The sequence below is a fragment of the Humulus lupulus genome, chromosome 8, assembly GCF_963169125.1.
Source record: "Humulus lupulus chromosome 8, drHumLupu1.1, whole genome shotgun sequence".
Taxonomy (NCBI): Eukaryota; Viridiplantae; Streptophyta; class Magnoliopsida; order Rosales; family Cannabaceae; genus Humulus; species Humulus lupulus.
The window spans coordinates 62,411,390-62,425,237 of record NC_084800.1 but is presented as its reverse complement, the minus strand read 5'-3'; the positions used below and the strand labels follow the sequence as shown (position 1 = coordinate 62,425,237).

At 31.4% G+C, this 13,848-nt stretch overlaps 1 protein-coding gene across 1 annotated transcript; it reads right to left on the bottom strand.

The window, feature by feature from the left end:
- Positions 1 to 5,541: 5,541 nt before the first annotated feature.
- LOC133795496 (wax ester synthase/diacylglycerol acyltransferase 11-like) lies at positions 5,542 to 10,711 on the bottom strand. The gene is made up of 4 exons (XM_062232945.1): positions 10,442 to 10,711; positions 9,718 to 10,344; positions 6,866 to 6,912; positions 5,542 to 5,683 (listed from the first exon to the last, which is right to left on the bottom strand). Exons 1-4 carry the CDS (start codon positions 10,709 to 10,711, stop codon positions 5,542 to 5,544), a joined length of 1,086 nt encoding a protein of 361 aa, XP_062088929.1.
- Between the last annotated feature and the right edge of the window lie 3,137 nt (positions 10,712 to 13,848).

The following is a 13,848-nucleotide window of genomic DNA, read 5'->3' as shown; positions in this document are numbered from 1 at the left end:
CCCCAGGTTACGTCCAAAGTCTCTGAACGGTCATATGCACCCTTACCCTTCAAATAGTCACAGATTTGGGCATGGGTCCTCAAAAGTTCGGAAATGGTAGAACAATACGAATCACCCTTCATTAACTTCTCATTGAGAGGGATAAACTCCTCATAAGGTATACCTAAAATAGGCAAGCCACCAATAACTTTCAAATCATACAAAGAAATTCCCATTTCACCGCTACTATGATGGAAAGTATTAGATAAGGGACCCCAAAGCTCAGAGAAAGCTCGCCAAACAGAGAAAGATACATTGAAGGGATATCTTGATATATAAACAGCTCCATAAATCTCTGCTTTCTTTAAAACACTTTGATTCTGACGCAGAATAAGTTCTGTCCACTCGAGGAGATATGACATGAATTGAACTTGCCCTCGAAAACGAAATTTATTACAAGCCTTCTTATCTCTCAAGACACGATGAAGGCTTGGAAAGAAATTACTGCTTACTTGGTGAGCTAAATCCCCATCATCTTTATTGTCAACATCTCCCAGAACTTTTGCTTGAAAATTGGAGCCATAGCCTCGAACATGTTTAACAACATGGTCGTCAGATGAAGAATAATATCGCAAATCACCTGAGCAAACATCCTCAATCTTAAATAGAGAAACATGATCTTGATGATCATTGAATGCTTGAACTTCAGTCAATGAAATAGAGCGGTGGTAAGATGGCCCAATCTCTATCTCTCTTCCCAAATTATCGGGAGCTCGTTGAGAGCCAAATTCCCCAAAATTAGACAGCTAAACCGAAAGCGTGATATACACTTGAATGACCCTTTGGCCACTTGAAATAATAAGCTCCAGGTACGTTTGACCAGCTCTAAGGCTGGTTATACAGGGAATTGGGCAATGGGCCCTGGTGTGGCTTTATAGTCACTTATCTAGATTGAATGCATGCAAGAGTAGGGTTATTACCGCTAAGCATGTTAATTATGATTCTGTGATCTGATGATTTATTGCTTATAAGCATGATTATGATTTTTTGCTAAGCATCATCTCAAGCGTGCTAAATGATGCAGGTAAATGAAAAGAAAATTTGGATCATCCATGAATAGGAGAGCCTCAGGGGCAGGGTGTACATATGTGGGCTGCTTGACCGCCACGGCCGAGGGTACCAGTTGGAACTAGAGTTGGACCCTGATTCCTTTGCTCAGGTCGGCTTTTGTATTCATTTTGAGTCTGTAACAATTTTAAACTCTGTTTGGATCCCATGTATCAAACTCAAACTCTTTTAATGAAATGGTTGACTTTTGACCAAAATTTTTAGTACCTAAATGTGGTGTTACTTTCAATTTCACGCTTTAAGTCCAAATAACTTGTTTAGCGAGTTAAGCATTGTAATGCCTCGAAATCCCTAATGCGGTTTAATGGCTGGATTAGTAGGCCGGGAGGGCCATGACTGTTTAATTATGCCATTAAATGATTATGTGCATGTTTATGTGAATTATATTATAATATGATATTATATGCATGCATGTGGGTCCACATTTGAATATTAGGGTGTTTTGGTAATTTGGCCCGTTAAGGGTATATTTGAGTATTTGGGTGCATATTGTGATTTGTGAATGAGATCTCATTATTATGGAGATATATTTGAGCTATTCGGCATGAGACGATCTTATATTATGAATTACCGGTTTTGTCATAACGGGGGTCATTTATTGGGATATTGAGTTATGAGATTGTTATTTGATGATAAATTCGGAGTTATTAAGATCAGGATGAAATTTTGGAAGTTTTGACTATAATGTCCCCAGGGTGTTTTTGGGACCCCGAGCACTAAGTTTTATTTGAGGTTACTTAAGCTTGAAGTAGCTTGTCAGATAGAACGTACGTTAGAAAACCTCTCGTTCTCTCCCGTTAGTCCATTTTATCATTCGGAGCGTTTTCGAAGATATCTCGAGTTCTAGGAGTCGGAATCAAGCGAGGATCGAGGCATAGCGATCCTAGGAAAGATTAGAAGCTTCTTGACCGAAGGATTTAACGAGAAACAACCCTATCGAAGGTAATCTAAGTTTTAAGTTTTGAGTTTTAGAATTTCTAAGCTTAGAATTGGATTTTGTGAATCGTTGTGTTTTTGGTTCGTTTGAGCCTTGGGTTTTGGTGGTTTTGGACCATTGGGAAGCTTGGGAACTTTGATTTGATGATTTGGAAGTGTTTAGGTATGATTTTGGAGGCTTTGGGATGAAGGAGAACGTGTTTGGGGATGGCTCTGGGTTGGGGGTCGCAACCCTGTTCTTGGGCGCCGCGGCCCTAGCTCGAAGAAGCAGGTGGGGCGATTTTGCCTTTGCTGGGCGCCGCGGCCCTTGCTCCTGGAATGGCTGGGGGTCGCGGCCCAAGGTGTCAGGGCCGCAGCCCTTGGGCAGTTTCGAGCCCGTTTGAGTGTTTTGGTCTCAGGAACTTGGTTTTAGGCCTCGGGATTGTTCCTACTGCCCGGATTAGTGGGGATTGATGTCTCGGAGGCTAGATCTTGGTTTGGGAACCTTTGATGTTCATTTTATTGATGGTGTCCCATATTTTGGTTATGACTAGGTGACCGCTAAAGGACTAAAAGTCATATCGTTCTCCAGGGTCATTTTTTTGTTCATTCTTGCTCGAATCAGAGGTGAGAAAACTGCACCCTGTGTATGTGATATGCATGATTTTTGTTGAGGCATATTGGTTGATAAATGTGGACATTGATTGCATATTAAATGCTAGTGAATATTGTTTACTTGTATATGGCACTGACCTAAGAGTCAGAAACGGCATAAGCGTCCTGAACGCAGGCCGAATGAAGATTAGATCTAATCGATATCAGCATTGAATGACTCTAAGGCATTAACATTGGACCGACCCTAAGGTCGATGAAACTTATAAGCACTTGGCTAGTCTAAGAGTAGTTACTGAGAGCCAGGGCCAAAGGCCTAGGTGACCATTTGTCACATGGCTAGGGAACGATGTTCTAGGGTTATGACTCTATGGTCATGAGGAAGGTTATGTTGGTGACCAGACACCATGCACCTATCCTGTTTAAGCTAGTGAAAGGTTCACTTATCTGCTAAGGCTGGTGACCCTATCGTCACAAGGCTAAAGGGAGCTATACCCAATTTAGTGACTTTTGTGACTGTCACTTATTTGTTTTGGACTGATAGTTCTGAATGATTATTATAATTATTGTTGATATTATATCATGTTGTATTGTGTTTTCTTGTTGGGCCTTGGCTCATGGGTGCTATGTGGTGCAGGTAAAGGGAAAGAAAAGCTCACCCACCCTTGAGTGGAGAGCTTAGGTGGTGATGTGTACATATGCGGCCGCTTGACCACCACAGCCAAGGAGTTCTCAAAGGAACTAGGGGGTTTACCCTATTTTTGCCGCTTAGGTCGGCGGGGTTGTAAATTTGAAACAGTAGTGACCATTTTGTGTTATAAATAACTTGTAAATGTTTTGATGAGCTCATGAACAGTTTATATACTTAATAAAATATATCATTTCCTTTTTATTGGTTTTCCACCTTAGTCTGTTAATAACACTTAGAAGTACGTTTTTAACCAAAGGACTCGGGTAGTGAGTCAAATTTCTGGTTCACCGTTCACCGTAACTGTTCTGGGGTAGCCAGGGCGTTACAAGCATTATTTCAATTACATAATATAACAGTCCTGGATTAAGATAACATTACAAAAAGGCTGAAGAAAAAAATGAAAAAATAAAATAAAAAGTGGAAAAAAATAATTATATTTAAAGAAAAACAAATGAACAAATAAGGATAAAAATGATTTTTTTTTTTACAAAACTAACTTCCTAATTTAAAAAAAAACTTAATTAAGAATAAAAGTATAGCATAAACACAAATTTATAAAAAAAAAATATGAAAAACAAAACTCCTAAACATAAGATTTTAGATGGAAAAAATATCATAAAATAAGAATTTTTATAAACTCCCATATTTCAAAAAAAATGCATAAATGATGTAATTTCCACATTTTTTCTCTCCACAATCCACATCACTTTCTAAATAAAAATCCTTCATAAATTTTTAAAATTTCTTTCCACACTAAATAAATTTTTTTTTTTCCTACCTCTATGATTTATTATTGGAAAAATTAAAATATCTTTAACATTTTCAATTAAAAATAATATCATTTTAATGATAAAAAAATAATCACAATTTTAATTTTATTTTACTTTTTTAACTCAAAATAGAATAAATATAAAAATAAATAATTTAAACTTAAAAGATTATAGTATTAGAATCTGATACAATATCAATTGTATCGGGATGCACTCTTCGAGTCAGTGCCAACTCCAAATTAAACCGAAGTTCTACTATCTCATTTCCATATCCATAATAGCTACACAATTACATATTTATAGGCTTTTACACCACTTACAAATTACTAATAAGCCCCTATAATATTTTCATAGTCTAACACTTTCCCACCCTTCAAAATCACCTTGTCCTCAAGGTGGTAAAACTGAAAAATAAAACTAAAAACATGCACAACCATAGAAAGGTAAAATCTAATTACACCCCATTTATTTTTGTTTTGGTCTATTTTAGCAAGCCCAAGCCCAAACTCAATAAGACTTCTAGGTAACACTTGGGTCTTCTTCTCCACATGACTAGCTGCCGCTGGAACCTTGAAGCAACTCAACACCTGAAATTGAAGTAATGATGCTAATTCCTTTGTAGATTCCATTGACTGTCTTCTTGATTTCTCTGTAACATATACACATATACGTAGATATATGTATATATATATTTCTTCTTCTACAGCAAACTCATGAGATACCATATGAGTCGTCGCTGCTCCTCCGACTTGCTACCGCGATTCAGCGTGACCAAGCTTCTCTCCGACCGTCCATAATCACTCCGTTTCGTCCATCGCCGTCAAACTCTGTTACCCCGGCAAGCTCCCCTTTCCTTCCCTCTAATAATCTTCGAATGAGTTCGACATTTTTGCTTGGAAACTCCGAACGATGAACTCGACCAGATCCGTGCCAGATCTGGTTCGAATCACAAACAACGAAGACAATGTCGGAGCTAACATCGGTCATTGGAGCTAAGATCATCTTCCTCAGCGTTGGTGTTCCTCGAGCTTCATTCATGGCTGCAGATCTAGGATCCACAATGTCCGATGAAGCCACAATCGTCTTCTGCGCCTTCAGTGCTCTGCAAGCTGTCATCAACGTAGATCGTACCGGAATCGATTGCGATCTACCTGGATCGGATCGATTAGAAATGTTGCTGCAGACGAGATCAAGAGGCATCTCCAATTGCTTCGTGTTGCTCACCGATTCAACCTTCGGCGAAGTAGGCAGTGCCGGACTTGAGGGAGCCATCGATGTCTCTGTTGATGAGCAATATCCCTCAACTCTAGCATCTAATTCCTCTTTGAGATGCACTTTTATTGCCTTCAGTTGAGCATCGAAGAATTGATCCATGCGCAATTCTATGGATTTCAGTGTGGCTCTCGCGAATTCATAAAGCTCTTCGTCAGTCATTTTGCGGGGCTCTCAATGAAATTCTCTCAATGAGATGCTCTCAATGAAAGCACCAATTGATACAATATCAATTGTATCGGGATGCACTCTTCGAGTTAATGCCAACTCCAAATTAAACCGAAGTTCTACTATCTCATTTCCATATCCATAATAGCTACACAATTACATATTTATAGGCTTTTACACCACTTACAAATTACTAATAAGCCCCTATAGTATTTTCATAGTCTAACAGAATCAAAATCATTAACCCTCGTATTCATTTTTCATGCTTGTAAAAATTTAAATAGATAAAAAAAATTAAATGATAAACTAATTATATCAGATATTATAAGAGGTGAGCTAAAAATAAATTTTTGTTATTTTCTATATATATAATGAGAAATAATATATTTTGTATTCATTAATTAAAAGGACGCGGAAGAAAAAGAAAAAGTACCAAAAATCATATATATATATATATATAAATATCCACACATTTAAAAGGCAAAACAATATTATATATATAAAACATAGATAGATAATAAAAATTCTTGATTTTAGTTGTTGTTAATTTTAACGAAATATTTTAAATATTTAACGAAATATATCTTTAATCTAATTAAAAAGAGATATTTATTAATTATATTAATATAAATTTAAAATATACCCTTAAAACTAATTAAGAGTGGATATTTATTAATTATATTAATATAAATTTAAATATTATAAAATATTATTATTTTAATAACATATAATTCAAAATTAAATATTTAATAATTATATTAATATAAATTTAAATGTTATAAAATATTATTACCATAGTAATATATAATCCTAATATTTTACTAATTATATAATATAAATTCAAATATTATAAAAAAAATGTATAATAATATTTAATACTTATATTACTATAAATTTAAGTATTACAAAATATTATAATAATAATATATAATACATCATTTTAATTTTTATTAAAAAATTATTATTTATGTTTAAAAAATTTATCATATTATATATATATATTTTTAAAAAAATTATAAATAATATTTGGATTAATTTTTTATTTAATGTGTTTATGTCATTCTTTTATATATAATATTATTTATTTATTTAAAACTTATATGATAATAAAATAAATTTAATAAAAATAATTAATAAATTCTATAAATAAAACTAAAAAAAAAAGCAAATATTTGATAACTAGTATATCTTCCGTTAGTATATTATATAAAGATCTTTTAGAGATAATCCTATTAAAATTGTAAGTAATTAATTTATATAAAGTAATGGAACATTAATTATGATATTGAAAAGCCTCGTATATTACGTACCATATCTCTTATTAAGGTACCGAGATAGGCCTGCTTGGGTAATTCCTACGGCAACATCATTTACAGTCTGCAATAAAATTAAAATCAGCTTGCTAATTAAGCGCATAAAGTATTATATTCGTCGCAATGATCGATAGTCATCTCGACAAAATATTACGAAATTAATACATCATGATTGATGCGGCAAATTTAATGGATTCTAACGGGCATAGAAAAGAGACTCAATTGCTATAATTATATATTTTATAATTAAGGAAATTACATTTTATATGAGATTTTTAATAGAGTGTGCAAAAATATGATTTTTTTTTTTTTAAATTAATCTATGGTTTTTTTTAAGAATTTTTACTTTTATGGGTTTATTTTCCCATATTTTTGTATAAAAGTTGGTTTATGTTATAGTTTTAACCTTAATCAAGTTTTATTAATTTGGAAGATTATCTTCGTAATTTGATTATTATTATTTTTATATTGTTTTTATATTAAATTTTTTTGTTTTGTAATTTTTTTTTTGTAATATGAATTGTTTTTAAAATTATTTTTTATTTATTATAAACATTTTTTTTAGATTGTACATTTCTTTTTTTCAAATCCTGGGTAAGGTAACCAGTTACTTGATTGATCTTTGATAGTTATGTAAAAAAAATCATAGAGTTAGGTTAAATAACATGCACCAGGAGGGGTAACCAGTTATCCTGAGATGAGTAACTTTTTGCCATAAGAGGGGTAACCAGTTGCCTAAAAGGGGTGACGAGTTACTCATATTAAATATGAAAAGAAACATCAAATTGGAAGGAAAAAGTGGAAGAACACTTCATTAAAAAACGAAGAAGAAATAACTATGATTTTAGTAACATAGGTAACTAGTTACCATAAAGAAATCATAAATATACACACACCAGAAAGTGAAGGTAACTAGTTACCCCCAGAAATATATGCACAAAAAACGTGAAGGTAACCAGTTACCCATTCACGTTTTCATATTTTTATTAGTTTTTTTTCCAAATTTTGGTATTCCTATAAGTGTTACAGTAAAAATAAAATGTTGAAAAAATTGATTTGATTTTTTTTACATATAGTGGAAAAAAACTATAAAAAAATTACAATAATAAAAGATAAAAAATAAAAAATAGTAAAATAATTATGTAATGTTAAAATATGTGTGAAAAAAATTAAAAATAAAATAAAATGGAATGAGAAAAGAATAAGTACAAAAATGAAAAAAAAAACAAAAGAAATGATGAATGAAAAAATTGGTAGAAAAAAATGAAAAAATGGAAGAAGAAAAAAAAACTCATATGTGTGAAAAAAGAAAAAAAAATGGAAGGAGAAAATAATAAATACAAAAATGAAGAAAAAATAGATTGAAAAAAAAAACTCAAAAAATATGAACAAAAAAAATAATACAAATAAAAGAAAAAAAATAGATAAATGAATAAAAATGAAAAGAAGAAGAAGAATGAAAAAATGGAAAGAAAAAAATATGAAGGAAAAAATTAGTAGAAAAAAAAAAGAAACATGAAAAAATGGGAGAAAAAATAAGTAAGGAAAAAAAGAAAGAAAAAATAATAAAAAAAATAAAAGAAAAAATTAAAAATAAAATAATAAAAATAAAAATACCTTCAAAATAAAAATAAACATAACTATGATATAAAAAAAATGTGGCATTTCCATACTTTAGTTAGCTACTAATTGTGTTTTTCATACTTTAATTTTTTCTTTAATAAATTTTCCTATACAAATTAAAAAAAGTATAATTCCCATATTTTTGCACATTAATAGTATAAAAGTCATATTTTTTAAAAATTCCCTTTATAATTTCCAGAAAACAACATGGAAAAAAAATTGAAACTTAATGCACACATAATTGTTTTTTTAAAACGTGAGACCTATATTATTTTTCTTGGAGAATTTGACTAAAATAACATAATATATTATAAAAATGTATAAAAGGAGTTATTAATTTTTATTGCATTAAGATTTTAAATATATTTATTTATTTTCAAGTAAAAGTATACACAAAAATAAATATATCAATTATATAATTTTTTAAAAAAAATTAAATGTAAACAAAAATAAAGTATAATAATTTACATTTTCGTTAAAAATTTAAAATTTTAAACAAATTTTACATTTATATTTACATTTAAAATAATAAATAAGTAGTTTACATTTATATTTCAGACTTGTTTACATTTATATTCCAGCTGATTTAAAATTGTAAACAAGTAGTTTATTCTACTTCTATGTTTAAGTTTTATTATTATTATTATTATTTTGAATAAATAGTATTTTTGCCTCTCGAATTATCATCATTATATGATTGTGTCCTTCGAATAATTTGCGATATTAAAATTTCTCCTGAATTATGCACGTTACTAAAATATAGGACTTCAATTAGATTTCGTCCTAGGTGGCTAACAAATTGAATTGATGATGTGACATTGTCATGTGTAGAATAATTGAATAAGGGTAAAAATATTATTTATTCTATTATTTTTTGTTGAAAAAATGTGATATGTTTTTTTTATAGGGACCATATTTGATTATAGCATTTTTCATAGTTCTCCATATACACGTCAACACTTTACATAGTCATTTAAAATTTTCAAAATTATAAGGGTGAAAATTTCAAAATCCCAATCCAACTTTACTCTAACTTTATATAAAATTCCTCAATTTTTAGGGCTATAGTATAAAAACAAATATAGTAAAATCACTCCAAATTAAAATAAACAATAACTAAATAGAACATACCAAAAATCACTCCCAAACCCAAACCTAGCAAGCTCTAGTGAAGTAGGCTGGTAGATACGTAGGCACTTAATTTTATATTAAGTAATAATTAAGAGTACTAATAACAAGTACGTACCGTGTTCATTGCATTCTTGACCAACTTAATATCATCAAAGCTAACGATCCGAAAAACGATTCGGCGAGGATTATGCTCAGAGCCCGGAGGGCCTCTTAGGGGTGTGTGAGTGTCTTTCAAGAACAAAGCAGTGGCCAGGAACAAGAAAACATCAACGGCAGTGTTCCAAAACAACTGGACCACCCACCAAAGCCCTTGGATTATTATTATTAGGAACCAGTAATAATTACAACAAGTAGTATTAAAAGTACTAGTACTCCTAATAATCTCTTTATTATTACGCTTCTTGGTGGGAAGAGTCGGTAAGGCCTCTGGATTGTCGATTTGGCGGGTGCAAGCCAGGAGAAGGGACATCAGAGATATGCCGTCGCCCAGCGAGTGGTGGATCCTGAAAACGACAACTCCTTCTGCGTCGTTTGTCTTCACGTTTAGGATGTGGACGTCCCACAGTGGTTTCGACCTGTCCACCAGGAGGTTGGTTTTTGTGAGCTCGTAGATGTAATTTTCCAGGAACTTGTCTGGGCTTATCTCCATGTTTGGCTCGATTTTGGGTACGATTACGTGCCTCTCTAGGTCCACTTCTGTTCTAACCCACTTCATCTTTCCTCCATCCTTCTCATCCACAACCTGTTTTTTTTCATTTTTTAATTATGAAAATTAATTATAACACACAAAAACACTACTTTCATATGTGATTATCTCACAAGATTCATACTATATATACCTGCAAACTAGAGAAACGGGGGTGCTTGAGCAGAGTTTGGACATACTTTTGTTTGGCATACTCCAAATCAATCTTGATCTTACTGCCCATGATGGCTAAGATATGGACATTAAAGTTTGGTTCATTGAAAAGACGCCCTGCTGGACTCACTGGCTCCTCTAATAATATCTTCTTATTATCGTCCCAGCAGTACTGCCCATCGTATCTTACTTTCGTCTTAATAGGTTTCAGAACTTGTTTTCTCGATCTCGTACCTTCTTCCACCTCCATAATATATAATATAATTTACTACAAAAATATATTATTTATGAATATGTATAACAGGAATTGCTACTTGGTTGGTTCCAATAATCTATGCGTATATCTGTTATATATGTAGAGTTTTCTGAAAATTTATAATTTAGACCAAAACTTAACCAAAAGTGTGAACTAATTAAATATAATTCATAAATTACCATGGCGGAAAAAAAGCATATTGGTCGACATTTAAACATTTTAAATATTTGTTTCCACGTACTAAGATATAGGGTTCCTGTATGATTTATTAATTAACGTATATATGAATATAAAATTTGAAAAGTACACCATGCATATAAAAAGATAAAAAGATGATTTTCAATTCATACAGTGATTTTAAAGAGATATCAAGCAAGAACTAGTATCCTTAAAAATATATATATATATATAATTTGCGGTTTTCAGTTTTATGAGATCATGTTTTTTTTTAAGTGTATAAAATAATTTTTATTTCTTTTAAACAAATATATTTATTTTAATAATCTTTAACTCTTTGAATTGTAATAAAATAAAAACGGATTTCTTTATATTTTATTCTATTTCATTACCTCCAACATTAAAGACTATGACTACTTATTAAATTTTATTTTCGTTTGGTACTAAAATTTTTTAAAAAGATTATTATCTTATGCATTTAGTGAAATTAATTATTGATTTAATATATTGGTCCAAAATATAGACTGAAATATTTTAGTTTAATTGAGGCTATTAAGTATATCCAAGAGCTGTTTTTTAAATTAGCATTATAATTTATAGGGAACGAATACAATGCACCTCCTTTTTTTGCAATACTGGTGCATCATTTTTCTATTTTCAGTACCTAGATAGATATAATCCCAATTTTTTTTATATGACGATGTACATTGTAGGTATTTAGAATATCCTGCAAATTTTCAAGAAATTCTGAATAGTTTACGAAACCGAAAACAGAGTTCAAACTATCAAATTTTACACGCGTACACAAAAAACAACCACGCGTGCAACATACAGTTTAGACTCTGTTTTGGTACCATAATTTATTTAAAATTTCTTGAAAATTAGTAGGATGTTCTAGATAGCTATGATGTACACCATCATATAAAAAAATTTGGATTATAACTATTCAGGTATCAAAATAGAAAAAGAAAGCAACAATGTTGCAAAAAAGATGATGCATTGTAGTGGCCCCGATAATTTATATATATATATATATATTCTCGTAGGTTTACACTAAACATATATACCGAAATTATATAAATATGTGCATTTTATATTTTGGGTCAGGTAGTTAGTTAGATCATGTGGGACGGTAGCTTGCGTATTGTTGAGAAAATAAAGGTTGTCAAAAATGTTGGCCTATATGAAATGATTTTGGAATGAACACTTTGTTGTTTGGTGAAAATTACTAAATAGTTAATTAATTAAGGATTAAAATGGTTTTGATTTAAGATTAAAATGCTGAAAATCAAACTAAAAAGACAAATTATAATTTTATTTTATTTTTCTATAAAATAAATAAAAACAAACAAGAATCCCTGAAAAAAATTAATATTTTTTAAAAACAAAATCACAAACTAAACCTTAATTATTTTATAATATTTTAAAGGTTAAAGAGAAATTTGCGGCAATAATACCTAAGTAGTTAATTTTGTTGCACTTAAAAGCTTGTGTAAAAAATTTGGCGGCAATAATGTCTACAGTTACGAATTTGATGCAGATGTTAGTCATTGGTCGTTAACTCTCATTAGATACCAATGTGGAAGCCATGTGACGGCACTCGATTGACCTATTTTTTTAATTTACGAATTATATTAAAAAAATTATTTTTAAAAACTTAATTAATTACAATAATAAAAAAAATTAATAAATTAAACCCAGAACATAAATTTTAACTAATAAAAAATTTCAGGTTTCAAAATTTAACTAAAATATTCTCAAAAACTAAATTTGAAAAATAAAATAAAAATGATTCATTCTTTTCTTCCCCAAACCCAGAACCCCAACCCATCCTTCTTCTTCCCCAACCATGGCCCCAAACCCAGAATCCCAACCCATCCTTCTTCTTCCCCAACTGTACGCGGCCCCAAACCCAAATGCCCAATCCATCCTTCTTCTTCTTCTTCTTCTTCTTCTTCTTTTTCTTCAGCACCAGATCTTGACGGAGACTGCGACTACTAGGCGGAGCTTTGAAGGTCAGCGATTTTTGGGCAAAGCTTTGAAGGATGACGAGTTCAACGAGGTCGGGGGAGATGAAAGACTCTTTGCTTCAACCTAGATTTAGGCAGGAACAAGTTTTTTTTTCTTGTGATTTTCTTGTTCACCGATGGATCTGAGCAGAAACTCTGCCGAGGGGGTCGAGACCTGCCGCAACCTAAGCCCTAGGCTGTGGAAAATTTGTAATATCCATAACTTGGGTGGTCAAAGGTCAAATTTTGACCCTTGTTGGAAAATAGTCTTTATAAATGATCCTTTAGTTTATACTAGATAGTGCTATAATTATAAGTCAAAACAATTGAATAACACCTATAATTATATATAAAAATATTAGTGATAAAAGCAGAATCATTTATCATTATACATAGAACAATAATATCCCAACAGTTATGTAGTCACCAAATAGTTAAATTTAATAAGTCATAAAATACCCAAAATAATACTTAACATCTACCATTCCTCATTCCTAACTATTACATAGCTAATTTATATATACAGACCATTAGGTTCCAAATTAAATACATATACAATGTTCAAAAGATAGGACTACGACACCAAACACATTGGCTTCATCAATAACTCACCTTATCCACATTCGCGTCACTAGGCTCCTGGAATGGGAGAGATATAGGGGGTGAGCTTATAATAAGTGAATTCCACCACATGACAAGTGTTCTCCCCAGTTAACCCCAAAATCCAAAATACAAGAACGAAGCATGTCCTCCAAATTTTGGATAGTCCTCTCAGACTGTCCATCTGTCTGAGGGTGGTGAGCGGTGCTCAAGTTAAGTTCAGTTCCTAATTCTTTTTGCAATGCTCGCCAAAACCTTGATGTAAATCAAAGATTTCTATCGGAAACAATGCTGGAAGGCAACCCATGCAGTCGAAGTATATTACTCACATAAAGTCGAGCTAGT